We start from the raw sequence: 15,611 nt of genomic DNA on the forward strand, positions 1-15,611 counted from the left end.
TGAACCAGGTGATAACTTGCTGGTCTAGAAGCTCCCCTGAACCAGGTGATAACTTGCTGGTCTAGAAGCTCCCCTGAACCAGGTGATAACTTGCTGGTCTAGAAGCTCACCTGAACCAGGTGATAACTTGCTGGTCTAGAAGCTCACCTGAACTCTGAACCAGGTGATAACTTGCTGGTCTAGAAGCTCACTTGAACCAGGTGATAACTTGCTGGTCTAGAAGCTCACCTGAACCAGGTGATAACTTGCTGGTCTAGAAGCTCCCCTGAACCAGGTGATAACTTGCTGGTCTAGAAGCGCCCCTGAACCAGGTGATAACTTGCTGGTCTAGAAGCTCACCTGAACCAGGTGATAACTTGCTGGTCTAGAAGCTCACTTGAACCAGGTGATAACTTGCTGGTCTAGAAGCTCACTTGAACCAGGTGATAACTTGCTGGTCTAGAAGCTCACCTGAACTCTGAACCAGGTGATAACTTGCTGGTCTAGAAGCTCACTTGAACCAGGTGATAACTTGCTGGTCTAGAAGCTCACCTGAACCAGGTGATAACTTGCTGGTCTAGAAGCTCCCCTGAACCAGGTGATAACTTGCTGGTCTAGAAGCTCCCCTGAACCAGGTGATAACTTGCTGGTCTAGAAGCTCACCTGAACCAGGTGATAACTTGCTGGTCTAGAAGCTCACCTGAATTCTGAACCAGGTGATAACTTGCTGGTCTAGAAGCTCACCTGAACTCTGAACCAGGTGATAACTTGCTGGTCTAGAAGCTCACCTGAACCAGGTGATAACAGCAAACACACCCGATCTATAACCATCTCACCTGAACTTTGAACCAGGAGAACTTGCTGGCCGGCAGGTCCAGGGCCAGTTGTAGTATCTGGTGTTGAAGAACTGGAGGGACCTCCTCTCTCATACCTTTCTCTGACACAATACCTGGAGAGAGAGAGAGAGAGACAAAATACAATACCGTTAAAACTTACATTTACTTGGATGTGATCCTCTCGAGATTGACACAGTCGGTGGATGATTTCACAGGTCTTTTGGATAAACGTACAGATAGAATGATGTGATGATATGGACGTAGTGTTGATGTAGTAACACAACGGAAGGCAAAGTAATAGATTTTAACATTCTGTTATTACATCAATCTCTCTCTCGGTTAGAGAGAGATGGAACAGGGCTAGTAAAGAGCAACAGAGCAATCAATCAATCGATCAATCAATCGTCCATCCATAGAGTTTATAGAGCAGTACCTTTGAGCAGCTTGCTGAAGTCAAACTTGCTCTGGCTAACCAGATGAGGCACCACCTTCTGGTAGAGACACATGACCTGGAGGATGAGGGCCTTCAGGAGGATGACCTCAGGAGAGTCGGGGCCTGACGGGGCTGGAGGAGACAGACAGGAGAGAGAGACAGATGCACGGGAGAGAGAGACAGATGCACGGGAGAGGCAGACAGACGGATGGGAGAGACAGACAGGAGAGAGAGGCAGATGCACGGGAGAGAGAGACAGATGCACGGGAGAGACAGACAGACAGATGGGAGAGAGACAGATGGGAGAGACATACAGATGGGAGAGACATACAGATGGGAGAGACATACAGATGGGAGTGACAGACAGACGGGAGAGACAGACAGACGGGAGAGACAGGCAGACAGACGCACGGGAAGAGAGACAGACAGGAGAGAGTCAGTCAGTCACCCCTTGTTCAATTAAAGAGAGTTATAGTCAGGACAATATAGAAGTGAGGAAAAATACCATATTGGTTAAGGACTAGGTCTATTTCAACGATGTATGAAGAGAGAGATATAATTATAAGTAAGAGACCATTCCACTGACTGTAAATATATTAAAACGTAAGACATCTACCGGGTTGTTCAACTTTAGTTGCGTTCTCTTTGACGTCTCCTTCCTTCTTTCCTTCCTTCTTCGATTCCTTCCCTCCTTTCTCCTTCTTGGATAGTGACTGCCATTTGGACACGATGCTCGTCATGTCCGGTAGAACCTACAGAGACAAAATGGACGCCCCCCCCAGAGTTCAGTTGATCTCCTTCTCAGCAGTCAGAGTGAGCGGACCTGTTGGCTGGTGCAGAGTGGTCATTCAGCCAGATAAAAGGTGCTTATCATTGGATCTTCACGGTTTAGTAGCTAGGAGGTCGAATGTATGTTGTCTTCCCCAGTAGGTCCACAGTACTACAGTAGATCCACAGTACTACAGTAGGTATACAGTACTACAGTAGATCCACAGTACTACAGTAGATCCACAGTACTACAGTAGGTATACAGTACTACAGTAGGTCCACAGTACTACAGTAGGTACAGTAGGTATACAGTACTACAGTAGGTACAGTAGGTATACAGTACTACAGTAGGTATACAGTACTACAGTAGGTATACAGTACTACAGTAGGTATACAGTAGGTACACAGTACTACAGTAGGTACACAGTACTACAGTAGGTATACAGTACTACAGTAGGTATACAGTACTACAGTAGGTATACAGTACTACAGTAGATACACATTAGGTCCACAGTACTACAGTAGGTATACAGTACTACAGTAGGTACACAGTACTACAGTAGATACACAGTACTACAGTAGATACACATTAGGTCCACAGTACTACAGTAGGTATACAGTACTACAGTAGGTACACAGTACTACAGTAGGTATACAGTACTACAGTAGGTATACAGTACTACAGTAGATACACAGTAGGTACACAGTACTACAGTAGGTATACAGTACTACAGTAGGTATACAGTACTACAGTAGATACACAGTACTACAGTAGATACACATTAGGTCCACAGTACTACAGTAGGTATACAGTACTACAGTAGGTACACAGTACTACAGTAGGTATACAGTACTACAGTAGGTATACAGTACTACAGTAGGTATACAGTACTACAGTAGGTATACAGTACTACAGTAGATACACAGTAGGTACACAGTACTACAGTAGGTATACAGTACTACAGTAGGTATACAGTACTACAGTAGATCCACAGTACTACAGTAGATCCACAGTACTACAGTAGGTATACAGTACTACAGTAGATCCACAGTACTACAGTAGGTCCACAGTACTACAGTAGGTACAGTAGGTATACAGTACTACAGTAGGTACAGTAGGTATACAGTACTACAGTAGGTATACAGTACTACAGTAGGTATACAGTACTACAGTAGATACACAGTAGGTACACAGTACTACAGTAGGTATACAGTACTACAGTAGGTATACAGTACTACAGTAGATCCACAGTACTACAGTAGATCCACAGTACTACAGTAGGTACAGTAGGTATACAGTACTACAGTAGGTATACAGTACTACAGTAGGTATACAGTACTACAGTAGATATACAGTAGGTATACAGTACTACAGTAGGTATACAGTACTACAGTAGGTATACAGTACCACAGTAGGTATACAGTACCACAGTAGGTATACAGTACCACAGTAGTTATACAGTACCACAGTAGGTATACAGTACCACAGTAGGTATACAGTACTACAGTAGGTATACAGTACTACAGTAGATCCACAGTACTACAGTAGGTATACAGTACTACAGTAGATATACAGTACTACAGTAGATATACAGTACTACAGTAGATATACAGTACTACAGTAGGTATACAGTACTACAGTAGATATACAGTACCACAGTAGGTATACAGTACCACAGTAGTTATACAGTACCACAGTAGGTATACAGTACCACAGTAGGTATACAGTACCACAGTAGGTATACAGTACTACAGTAGGTATACAGTACTACAGTAGATCCACAGTACTACAGTAGATCCACAGTACTACAGTAGGTCCACAGTCCTACAGTAGGTATACAGTACTACAGTAGATACACAGTAGGTACACAGTACTACAGTAGGTATACAGTACTACAGTAGGTATACAGTACTACAGTAGATCCACAGTACTACAGTAGATCCACAGTACTACAGTAGGTCCACAGTACTACAGTAGGTCCACAGTACTACAGTAGGTCCACAGTACTACAGTAGGTCCACAGTCCTACAGTAGGTATACAGTACTACACAGTACTAAAGTCCTGTACGTTACCTTGCCCAGGGCCTCCCTGTACTGCTGTGTGACGTCCTGTACGTTACCTTGCCCAGGGCCTCCCTGTACTGCTGTGTGACGTCCTGTACGTTACCTTGCCCAGGGCCTCCCTGTACTGCTGTGTAAAGTCCTGTACGTTACCTTGCCCAGGGCCTCCCTGTACTGCTGTGTGACGTCCTGTACGTTACCTTGCCCAGGGCCTCCCTGTACTGCTGTGTGACGTCCTGTACGTTACCTTGCCCAGTGCCTCCCTGTACTGCTGTGTAAAGTCCTGTATGTTACCTTGCCCAGTGCCTCCCTGTACTGCTGTGTAAAGTCCTGTATGTTACCTTGCCCAGGGCCTCCCTGTACTGCTGTGTAAAGTCCTGTACGTTACCTTGCCCAGGGCCTCCCTGTACTGCTGTGTGACGTCCTGTACGTTACCTTGCCCAGGGCCTCCCTGTACTGCTGTGTGAAGTCCTCCATGGTGGCTGGGGTGTATAGATCAGAGGCGAGCCACACAGAGCGGTCCAGACACAACTCCATGTTCCTCTGAGCTCTCTTCAGGAGGAACGACATCAGGGACAGGGTCGTGTGCTGTACCACCGCGTTGGCAAACTGGGACACACGGAGGAAAGATGGGTAAACAGCACAAAGCTGGAAACATCGGGACACATTTTCATCACCAAAGTGAAAAGTCCGCTTAATAACCATTATTCTATAACAGGTGAGGCGCCGGGAAAACTCACGTTGATGCCCTGCGTGAAGAAGGCCTTGTTACAGACGGGAGGAAGTGATGTCACCAGCACCATGGACAGGAGGCGGGGCAGTGGAACGACCTCTCTGGTCTGGAAGGCCATGGACACCTCTGGCTGAGACTCGTAGATCTGAAGAGACAGGATTAGAGTAGTCAACAGCTATCAAACATGACAGGCGCCTACGATTGACAGACAACGGACAGCCAATTGTGACAGTCTTGGCAGATTCACATTGTGTTTGTTGATTTCTGTACGCTGCCCCACTGTGTACGGTGACGTCTGATCTCTATACAGTTATACAATAAAATACAGCTTAGAATTCTCTTACGTTGTTGGTGCCCCAACGTTACAGACAGAACCGTCCCTCGACGTTGGAAAACGTAAACAAAATAACGTTATGAAACTCAATAATACAAGGAAACAAACAGTTGATTAAAAACCTTTTTGAGCAGAGTGATGCTGTCCGTCCAGGCAGATTTGAGGCGAGGGGTGAAGGAGTACTTGGTCTCCTTGAAGAACCTGCCCAAGATGTCAGGGCTGGCCCTTAGTATATTGGCCATCAGATCAGAGACCAGGTCATCTTCTGTAGCCTGCTTCAGCCCCACCACAAACTGCAGTAGCACAATGTTCCCAACCCTGGACAGAAGACACACACACACACCTTCAGGTCTATGTCTACTGTACACACACACACACACACACACACACACCTTCAGGTCTATGTCTACTGTACAGACACACACACACACCTTCAGGTCTATGTCTACTGTACACACACACACACACACACACACACACACACACACACACACACACACACACACACCTTCAGGTCTATGTCTACTGTACAGACAGACACACACACAGCTTCAGGTCTATGTCTACTGTACAGACACACACACAGCTTCAGGTCTATGTCTACTGTACAGACACACACCTTCAGGTCTATGTCTACTGTACACACACACACACAGCTTCAGGTCTATGTCTACTGTACAGACACACACCTTCAGGTCTATGTCTACTGTACACACACACACACACCTTCAGGTCTATGTCTACTGTACTGACACACACACACAGACACACACCTTCAGGTCTATGTCTACTGTACACACACACACACCTTCAGGTCTATGTCTACTGTACTGACACACACACACACACACACACACCTTCAGGTCTATGTCTACTGACACACACACACACACCTTCAGGTCTATGTCTACTGTACACACACACACACACCTTCAGGTCTATGTCTACTGTACAGACAGACACACAGCTTCAGGTCTATGTCTACTGACACACACACACACACACACACCTTCAGGTCTATGTCTACTGTACACACACACACACAGCTTCAGGTCTATGTCTACTGTACAGACACACACACACCAACTTCAGGTCTATGTCTACTGTACACACACACACACAGCTTCAGGTCTATGTCTACTGTACACACACACACACACACAGCTTCAGGTCTATGTCTACTGTACAGACACACACACACCAACTTCAGGTCTATGTCTACTGTACACACACACACACAGCTTCAGGTCTATGTCTACTGTACAGACACACACACACCAACTTCAGGTCTATGTCTACTGTACACACACACACACACAGCTTCAGGTCTATGTCTACTGTACAGACACACACACACCAACTTCAGGTCTATGTCTACTGTACACACACACACACACACAGCTTCAGGTCTATGTCTACTGTACACACACACACACAGCTTCAGGTCTATGTCTACTGTACAGACACACACACACACAGCTTCAGGTCTATGTCTACTGTACACACACACACACCGCTTCAGGTCTATGTCTACTGTACAGACAGACACACCGCTTCAGGTCTATGTCTACTGTACAGACACACCGCTTCAGGTCTATGTCTACTGTACAGACACACCGCTTCAGGTCTATGTCTACTGTACAGACACACAGCTTCAGGTCTATGTCTACTGTACAGACACACAGCTTCAGGTCTATGTCTACTGTACAGACACACAGCTTCAGGTCTATGTCTACTGTACACACACACAACTTCAGGTCTATGTCTACTGTACAGACACACAGCTTCAGGTCTATGTCTACTGTACACACACACACACACACACCTTCAGGAGGGTGATGGAGAGAGAGGAGAGATAACAGAGAGGAGAGAGAACAGAGAGGAGAGAGAACAGAGAGGAGAGAGGACAGAGAGAACAGAGAGAACAGAGAGAACAGAGAGAACAGAGAGAACAGAGAGAACAGAGAGATAGAACAGAGAGGAGATAGAACAGAGAGGAGAGAGAACAGAGAGGAGAGAGAACAGAGAGATAGAGAGAACAGAGGGAACAGAGAGGAGAGAGAACAGAGAGATATAGAGAACAGAGAGATAGAGAGAACAGAGAGATAGAGAGAACAGAGAGATAGAGAGAACAGAGAGATAGAGAGAACAGAGAGAACAGAGAGGAGAGAGATAGAGAGAGGAGAGAGATAGAGAGAGGAGAGAGATAGAGAGAGGAGAGAGATAGAGAGAGGAGAGAGAACAGAGAGATAGAGAACAGAGAGAACAGAGAGGAGAGAGAACAGAGAGATAGAGAGAACAGAGAGAACAGAGAGGATAGAGAACAGAGAGAACAGAGAGAACAGAGAGGAGAGAGAACAGAGAGATATAGAGAACAGAGAGATAGAGAGAACAGAGAGATAGAGAGAACAGAGAGATAGAGAGAACAGAGAGAACAGAGAGGAGAGAGATAGAGAGAGAGAGAGGAGAGAGATAGAGAGAGGAGAGAGAACAGAGAGATAGAGAGAACAGAGAGATAGAGAGATAGAGAGAACAGAGAGATAGAGAGAACAGAGAGATAGAGAGAACAGAGAGAACAGAGAGAACAGAGAGAACAGAGAGAACAGAGAGAACAGAGAGAACAGAGAGAACAGAGAGATAGAGAGAACAGAGGGAACAGAGAGGATAGAGAACAGAGAGAACAGAGAACAGAGAGAACAGAGAGATATAGAGAACAGAGAGATAGAGAGAACAGAGAGATAGAGAGAACAGAGAGATAGAGAGAACAGAGAGAACAGAGAGGAGAGAGATAGAGAGAGGAGAGAGATAGAGAGAGGAGAGAGATAGAGAGAGATAGAGAGAGGAGAGAGATAGAGAGAGGAGAGAGAACAGAGATAGAGAACAGAGATAGAGAACAGAGAGAACAGAGAGGAGAGAGAACAGAGAGAACAGAGAGAACAGAGAGGATAGAGAACAGAGAGAACAGAGAGGAGAGAGAACAGAGAGATAGAGAGAACAGAGAGAACAGAGAGGAGAGAGATAGAGAGAGGAGAGAGATAGAGAGAGGAGAGAGATAGAGAGAGGAGAGAGAACAGAGAGATAGAGAGAACAGAGAGATAGAGAGAACAGAGAGATAGAGAGAACAGAGAGATAGAGAGAACAGAGAGATAGAGAGAACAGAGAGATAGAGAGAACAGAGAGATAGAGAGAACAGAGAGATAGAGAGAACAGAGAGAACAGAGAGAACAGAGAGGAGAGAGAACAGAGAGGAGAGAGAACAGAGAGGAGAGAGAACAGAGAGGAGAGAGAACAGAGAGGAGAGAGAACAGAGAGGAGAGAGAACAGAGAGGAGAGAGAACAGAGAGGAGAGAGAACAGAGAGGAGAGAGAACAGAGAGGAGAGAGAACAGAGAGGAGAGAGAACAGAGAGATAGAGAGAACAGAGAGGAGAGCTGGAAGGCATCAGATTCATGACTGACCTGCCGGCAGTTCCAAAGCTGGGGTCATGGAAACTGATGCCATGCTTCCGGGAGCAGCATAGATTCAGGAGGAAGTTGTGAACCAGTTTCCTCACGACCATCTGCCCTGCTTCCTCTGCATTCCCTGCCATCTGAAGAAATGGACATTCAAAACAAGACTCAGTGATGATTGTGGGTGAGAATAATTTAGGGGTTGCTTATATTTGTCCTCTTACACACTTGAATAAGTGTGTAAGAGAAATGTGTTTCATGCATATCCCGATGCCCCCTAAGACACCCCCTGGTCACGGCCCGGGTCACCGTTGTCCAGCGCCCCTGGAGCGAGTAGGGTTAAGTGCCTTGCTCAAGGGCACAGCAACAGACTGTTCATCTTGTCGGCTCCGGGATTCAAACCAGTGACCTTTCGGTTACTGGCCCAAAGCTCTAACCGAGAGAGAGAGAGAGAGAGAGATAAAGAGAGAGAGATAAAGAGAGAGATAAAGAGATAACTAGTGGACAGATCCATTACCTTGCTGTCGTCTGTGCTTGCATCCACAATGCCATGCCACCCGTAGAGAGATGCAATCTGGGCCAGGAGAAATGGGGTGAAGAAACGCACCTTCTGGGTCTTACTGATGCCTTGTCGCTGGACCACCTATAGCAGAGGAAACACATCGCTGTCACGTACACTCCCTCTCCGGCGCTCCAGGTCACCAGGCTGCTCATTATGACGCACACCTGTCACCATCGTTACGTCCACCAGCGCCTCATCGGCCTCACCTGGACTCCATCACCTGCCTGATTATCTTCCCTAAATCTGTCACTCTCTCTTTGGTTCTTTCTACCTGATTACCTTCCCTAAATCTGTCACTCTCTCTTTGGTTCTTTCTACCTGATTATCTTCCCTAAATCTGTCACTCTCTCTTTGGTTCTTTCTACCTGATTATCTTCCCTAAATCTGTCACTCTCTCTTTGGTTCTTTCTACCTGATTATCTTCCCTGAATCTGTCACTCTCTCTTTGGTTCTTTCTACCTGATTACCTTCCCTAAATCTGTCACTCTCTCTTTGGTTCTTTCTACCTGATTACCTTCCCTAAATCTGTCACTCTCTCTTTGGTTCTTTCTACCTGATTACCTTCCCTAAATCTGTCACTCTCTCTTTGGTTCTTTCCCCAGGCGTTATTGTTTCTGTTCCAGTGGTCATGTCTGTACGCTACCTGTGTTTCTTGTTTTGTTCTATGTTAATTTATGAAATACACTCCCTGAACTTGCTTCCCGACTACCAGTGTACACGTTATAATCACTTAAAGCCTGCAGGTATAACGCATTATGATGCAGTTATTAATGCACTATAATACTTGTCATAAGTATGTACAACCACCTTATAATGTCTCCTAATCATCCTGACTAAATAGACATTTTCATCCATTACCCTGAAAAGTCACTGAGACAAGAGATGAGGCCCGACCTTAGTCTGCAGAGTAGACAGAATCAGGTTGACAGTGGAGATACGATCCTCCGTCAGTCCGCTGCTTAGAATGTCTGGCAGGAAATCTGACAAACAATAAAACATTTCATCATCAGACAAGGGAAAGACAGGCCTATATTCCTACAGTGGATACGATCCTCCATCAGACAAGGCAAAGGCAGGCCTATATTCTCAAGCTTATTTTAATTGTATTATTCTTGTTGAATTTTCTGTCATTTTGAAATGTAGTATAATCCTGACCTTTCATCTCCAGTAGTTGTCCAATAGTAGCGTTGTCACCAGAGACCAGGAAGGAGAGAGCAAACTGGGTGTAAGCCATGCGAACATCAGGTCTACCCTGGAGAGAGAGAGAGAGAGAGAGAGAGAGAGATGAATGAGATCACAGAATACCAGTCATGAGAGATGAATCATTATAACCTCAATCCGAGACCTGGTTGGGACATAGTTTTTGGGACATCGTTTTTGGGACATCGTTTTTCCTGGTCAGCTCAAACAGTCAGGAGGATGACATTTTGACACTAAAGAGAACTATAAACCCTCATACAGAGCGAGTGTCCCAAACGGCACCCTATTCCCTATGGACCCTGGTCAAAAGTAGTGCACCCTATTCCCTATGGACCCTGGTCAAAAGTAGTGCACTGTATAGGGAAAAGGGTGCCATTTAGGATGGACACAGACCAGGTCTCTTACCATCCTATCCTTCCTCTTGGCCAAAGCAGACAGGCCTTTGGTGAAGTGGAAGTGGCTGAAGACTTCCCTGGCTGTGTCGGCTCCCTGGGACACCATGGCTGACAGGAAACTCAGGCACTGACGGACAAACCTGGCCCAGAAGATACGACAATACTATGTTAGAATGAGAGAGACGCACGCACGCACACACACACACACACACACACACACACACACACACACACACACACACACACACACACACACACACACACACACACACACACACACAAACACAAAATCTGGATTCCGTTCAAACAAACGTTGCTTCATGTTCCAACGTACCTGTGGTTTTCTGAGTTTAGGGACATCTGTATTAGTTTCATATAGCTAGAGACAACCTTCTTGACTATAGTGGATCCCACCATGCTGAAATGAGAGAGATCACTGGCCGTACGCAGCAGAATCATCTCCAAACTCTGGAAGATCACCATCATCTGGACAGAGACAAGGACAATGTGATGTCTAACAGATTATTACATGATGTGTGTGTGTGTATATATAGAGAGAGAGAGAGAGAGACTGATTTCCAGGCGAACAGGAGACTGACAGAAGCTAATGCTGTACTCTACATACTTCACTCTCCATCTGCTTGTCTCCCTCCAGCAGTTTGAAGATCTCAGAACATTCCATGGAGATCTTGATGTAACCCTCAACAACGTCATACAGGTCAGGGGATGGCAGCTTCCTTGCTGTCGTGATGAATGTCTCCAAGCCTGCAGCGCAGAGAGAACACGTTTTGAAAACAGACAGCAGTTGTTCAGTATTGACATATTCAATGACAATACAACTAGCACCTTTGATAATCGACATACACTCTGCAACAAACAAACAAAATTAAAACAAAAAGTGAAATCCTATCGCTGCAAATTTGAGAACAATACGTTATAGCGCCGTTGTAGGTAGCTAGTAAGCTAACGGTAGCTAATAGCAACACTGCTACTCACCCTTCATTGCCTTGGTCGGCTCCTTCAACATGGCTTTAAAAACGGTTCCATTGAACTCTGCTGTCTCAGATACTTTTCCTTTCTTCGCATGCTTTTTGGACTCATCCACATCTTCACTCGACCGTTTCTTCCCCATCTTGTTTGAGAGGTAAACCGAAAAAGCGATCAAATAGTTTTAGCCACCGGTCTTGCTAGCTACACATGTGAGAATCTAAACATAAATGTGTTCTTATGTCAATGTGTCCGGGCGAGCTCCATTTCCACGTCACTTTGGTTCCGGGCTGCGCAATCAGTGAATATTCTCCCTTCACGCTCACGCACAATAGTCCTCAAATATAAATAATTAATTCAAATAAAGAAGTGAGACTGACAATCTTGTTTCTTTTATTTCCTCTTCAAGGAGGGATCATTATTAGAATAACAGAATAATGGTCCAGGAATTGAGCCTGTCATTCCTACCTCATTCAGCTCATTGTAAAGAACATACAGAAAACATGATACAATACTTTATCATTATCAATAAAGTATTGTATCTATCTGTAACGGATATCAGCTACTCTTCCTGGGGTCCAAAACACATTAAGACATTTACATTACACATAAAACAAAAGATAAAACAGTGCATCATTATAACATTATTACACCACTAAATATTGTAATGACCTGACTAGATCATAAAAGAACAACTGTCCAGACAGAGGATTGAGTTTACGAATGGACGGTTTATTAAACCAACTTTACACAGGCTACTGTTTGGCCGTAGCCCACGCCAAATAAATGAAAGATAGCCCACAAGCCAATCGTGACCTTCTCTTGTGAAGCCCAGACGTAAGAGAGAGAACAAAGGCAAAACCTGGTCTTAACTTCCAATGCTCCATCCCCCTGCCCAACCCCCCTCCACGCCACTCCGCCAACCACCAGGATGCCCGGCATCAGAACATTCCAGGCATTCCCGTGATTGGCAGATAGCAGGTTGACTGACATGTCGGACCCCGCGAACACAACCACCTACTAGCCTAACACATAACACACAGCTGTCTGTGCGGGTCGCTACAATATCTACAATACAACATGTATAATACCACCATACAACAATATTACAATGTACACTACCGTTCAAAAGTTTGGGGTCACTTAGAAATGTCCTTGTTTTTGAAAGAAAAGCTAATTTTTTTGTTTATTAAAATAACATCAAATTGATCAGAAATAAAGAGTAGACATTGTTAATGTTGTAAATGACTATTGTAGCTGGAAACGGCTGATTTTTAATGGAATATGTACATAGACGTTACAGGCCCATTATCAGCAACCATCACTCATGTGTTCCAATGGCACGTTGTGTTAGCTAATCCTGGTTTATCATTTTAAAAGGCTAATTGATCATTAGAAAAGCCTTTTGTAATTATGTTAGCACAGGTGAAAACTGTTGTCCTGATTAAAAAAGCAATAAAACTGGCCTTCTTTAGATTAGTTGAGTTTCTGGAGCATCAGCATTTGTGGGTTCGATTACAGGCTCAAAATGGCCAGAAACAAAGGCCTTTCTTCTGAAACTTGTCAGTCTATTCTTGTTCTGAGACATGAAGGTTATTCCATGCGAGAAATTGCCTAGAAACTGAAGATCTCGTACAACGCTGTGTACTACTCACTTCACAGAACAGCGCAAACTGGCTCTAACCAGAATAGAAAGATGAGTGGGAGGCCCCGGTGCACAACTGAGCAAGAGGACAAGTACATTAGAGTGTCTAGTTTGAGAAACAGATGCCTCACAAGTCCTCAACGGGCAGCTTCATTAAATAGTACCGACAAAACACCAGTCTCAACGTCAACAGCGAAGAGGCGACTCCTGGATGCTGGCCTTCTAGGCAGAGTTGCAAAGAAAAAGCCATTTCTCAGACTGGCCAATAAAAATAAAAGAATAAGATGGGCAAAAGAACACAGACACTGGACAGAGGAACAATCTGGTTTGTGATTTGTGTAACGGCAGCCTTCCCTCTCTTCACGAGAAGAGGAGGTGTAACAGGGATCGGACCAACACGCAGCGTAGCCAGTGCTCAACATGTTTAATTAAACGATACAAAATAACAAATGTGGCAAACCGATACAGCCCTATCTGGTGCAGCGAAAACACAAAGACAGGAAACAACCACCCACAAAATCCCAACACAAAACAAGCCACCTATATATGATTCCCAATCAGAGACAACACAAAACACCTGCCTCTGATTGAGAACCATATTAGGCCAAACATAGAAACAGACAAACTAGACACACAACACAGCTCACGTCCTGACCAACACTAAAACAAGCAAAACACACAAGAACTATGGTCAAAACGTGACACTTAGTGGAACTATAATTTGTTTTTCAACTGGACAATGACCCAAAACACTAGTTTGGACACACCTACTCATTCAAGGGTTTTCTTTATTTTTACTATTTTCTACATTGTAGAATAATAGTGAAAACATCAAAACTATGACATAACACATATGGTATCATGTAGTAACCAAAAACGTGTTAAACAAATCAAAACATATTTTAGATTCTTCAAAGTAAAGATTGTCCTGCGGAGATTGTCCTGTTGAAAAACAAATGATAGTCCCACTAAGCGCAAACCAGATGGGATGGCGTATCGCTGCAGAATGCTGTGGTAGCCATGCTGGTTAAGCGTGCCTTGAATTCTAAATAAATCACTGACAGTGTCACCAGCAAATCACCCCCACACCATCACACCTCCTCCTCCATGCTTCACGGTGGGAACCACACATGCGGAGTTCATCCGTTCCCCTACTCTGCATCTCACAAAGACACGGCGGTTGGAACCAAAAATCTCAAATTTGTACTCATCAGACCAAAGGACAGATTTCCACCGGTCTAATGTCCATTCCTCGTGTTTCTTGGCCCAAGCAAGTCTCTTCTTATTGGTGTCCTTTAGTAGAGGTTCCTTTACAGCAATTCGACCATGAAGGCCTGATTCACGCAGTCTCCTCTGAACAGTTGCTGTTGAGATGTGTCTGTTACTTGAACTCTGTGAAGCATTTATTTGGGCTGCAATTTCTGAGGCTGGTAACTCTAATGAACTTATTCTCTGCAGAGGTAACTCTGAGTCTTCCTTTCCTGTGGCAGTCCTCATGAGAGCCAGTGTCATCATAGCGCTTGAAGGTTTTTGCGACTGCAATTTTCCAAATTGACTGACCTTCATGTCTTAAAGTAATGATGGATTGTCGTTTCTCTTTGCTTATTTGAGCTGTTCTTGCCATAAAAAGGACTTGTTATTTTACCAAATAGGGCTATCTTCTGTATACCAACCCTACCTTGTTACGACACAACTGACTGGCTCAAACCCTTTAAGGAAAGGAAATTCCACAAATTAACTTTTAACAAGGCAGACCTATTATTTGAAATGCATTCCAGGTGACTACCTCCTGAAGCTGGTTGAGAGAATGCCAAGAGTGTGCAAAGCTGTCATCAAGACAAAGGATGGCTACTTTGGAGAATCTCAAATATAAATATATATTTGTTTAACACTTTTTTGGTTACTCAAATCAAATCACACTTTATTTGTCAAATGCGCAGAATACAGCAAGTGTCGACTTTACCGTGAAATGCTTACTTACAACCCCTTAACCAACAGTGTAGTTCAAGAAGAGTTAAGAAAATATTTACCAAATAAACTAAAATAAAAATTATAAAAAGTAACACAATAACATAACAATAACGTGGCTATATACAGTACCGGTACCGAGTCAGTGTGCAGGGGTACAGATTGGTTGAGGCAATTTGTACATGTAGGTAGGGGTGAAGTGACTATGCATAGATAGTAAACAGCGAGTAGCGCAGTGTAAAAACAAATGAAGGGGGGGGG

General features: G+C 44.4%; 1 protein-coding gene across 1 annotated transcript in view; it reads right to left on the minus strand.

The window, feature by feature from the left end:
* urb1 (URB1 ribosome biogenesis homolog) overlaps window positions 1–12,005 on the minus strand; it is a 96,832-nt gene extending 84,827 nt beyond the window's left edge. The window contains exons 1-14 of the mRNA XM_055894968.1: window positions 11,747–12,005; window positions 11,376–11,515; window positions 11,085–11,236; window positions 10,761–10,890; window positions 10,311–10,407; window positions 10,050–10,135; window positions 9,111–9,236; window positions 8,603–8,733; window positions 5,268–5,463; window positions 4,819–4,956; window positions 4,514–4,687; window positions 1,865–2,000; window positions 1,249–1,380; window positions 816–928 (exon numbers count right to left, since the gene is read on the minus strand). Coding sequence (XP_055750943.1) covers window positions 816–928; window positions 1,249–1,380; window positions 1,865–2,000; window positions 4,514–4,687; window positions 4,819–4,956; window positions 5,268–5,463; window positions 8,603–8,733; window positions 9,111–9,236; window positions 10,050–10,135; window positions 10,311–10,407; window positions 10,761–10,890; window positions 11,085–11,236; window positions 11,376–11,515; window positions 11,747–11,882 — 1,887 coding nt within the window. The 5' untranslated portion in view covers window positions 11,883–12,005. The remainder of the gene's footprint in view (window positions 1–815; window positions 929–1,248; window positions 1,381–1,864; window positions 2,001–4,513; window positions 4,688–4,818; window positions 4,957–5,267; window positions 5,464–8,602; window positions 8,734–9,110; window positions 9,237–10,049; window positions 10,136–10,310; window positions 10,408–10,760; window positions 10,891–11,084; window positions 11,237–11,375; window positions 11,516–11,746) is intronic.
* Between the last annotated feature and the right edge of the window lie 3,606 nt (window positions 12,006–15,611).

This window comes from Salvelinus fontinalis, chromosome 33 (assembly GCF_029448725.1).
Source record: "Salvelinus fontinalis isolate EN_2023a chromosome 33, ASM2944872v1, whole genome shotgun sequence".
Lineage (NCBI taxonomy): Eukaryota > Metazoa > Chordata > Actinopteri > Salmoniformes > Salmonidae > Salvelinus > Salvelinus fontinalis.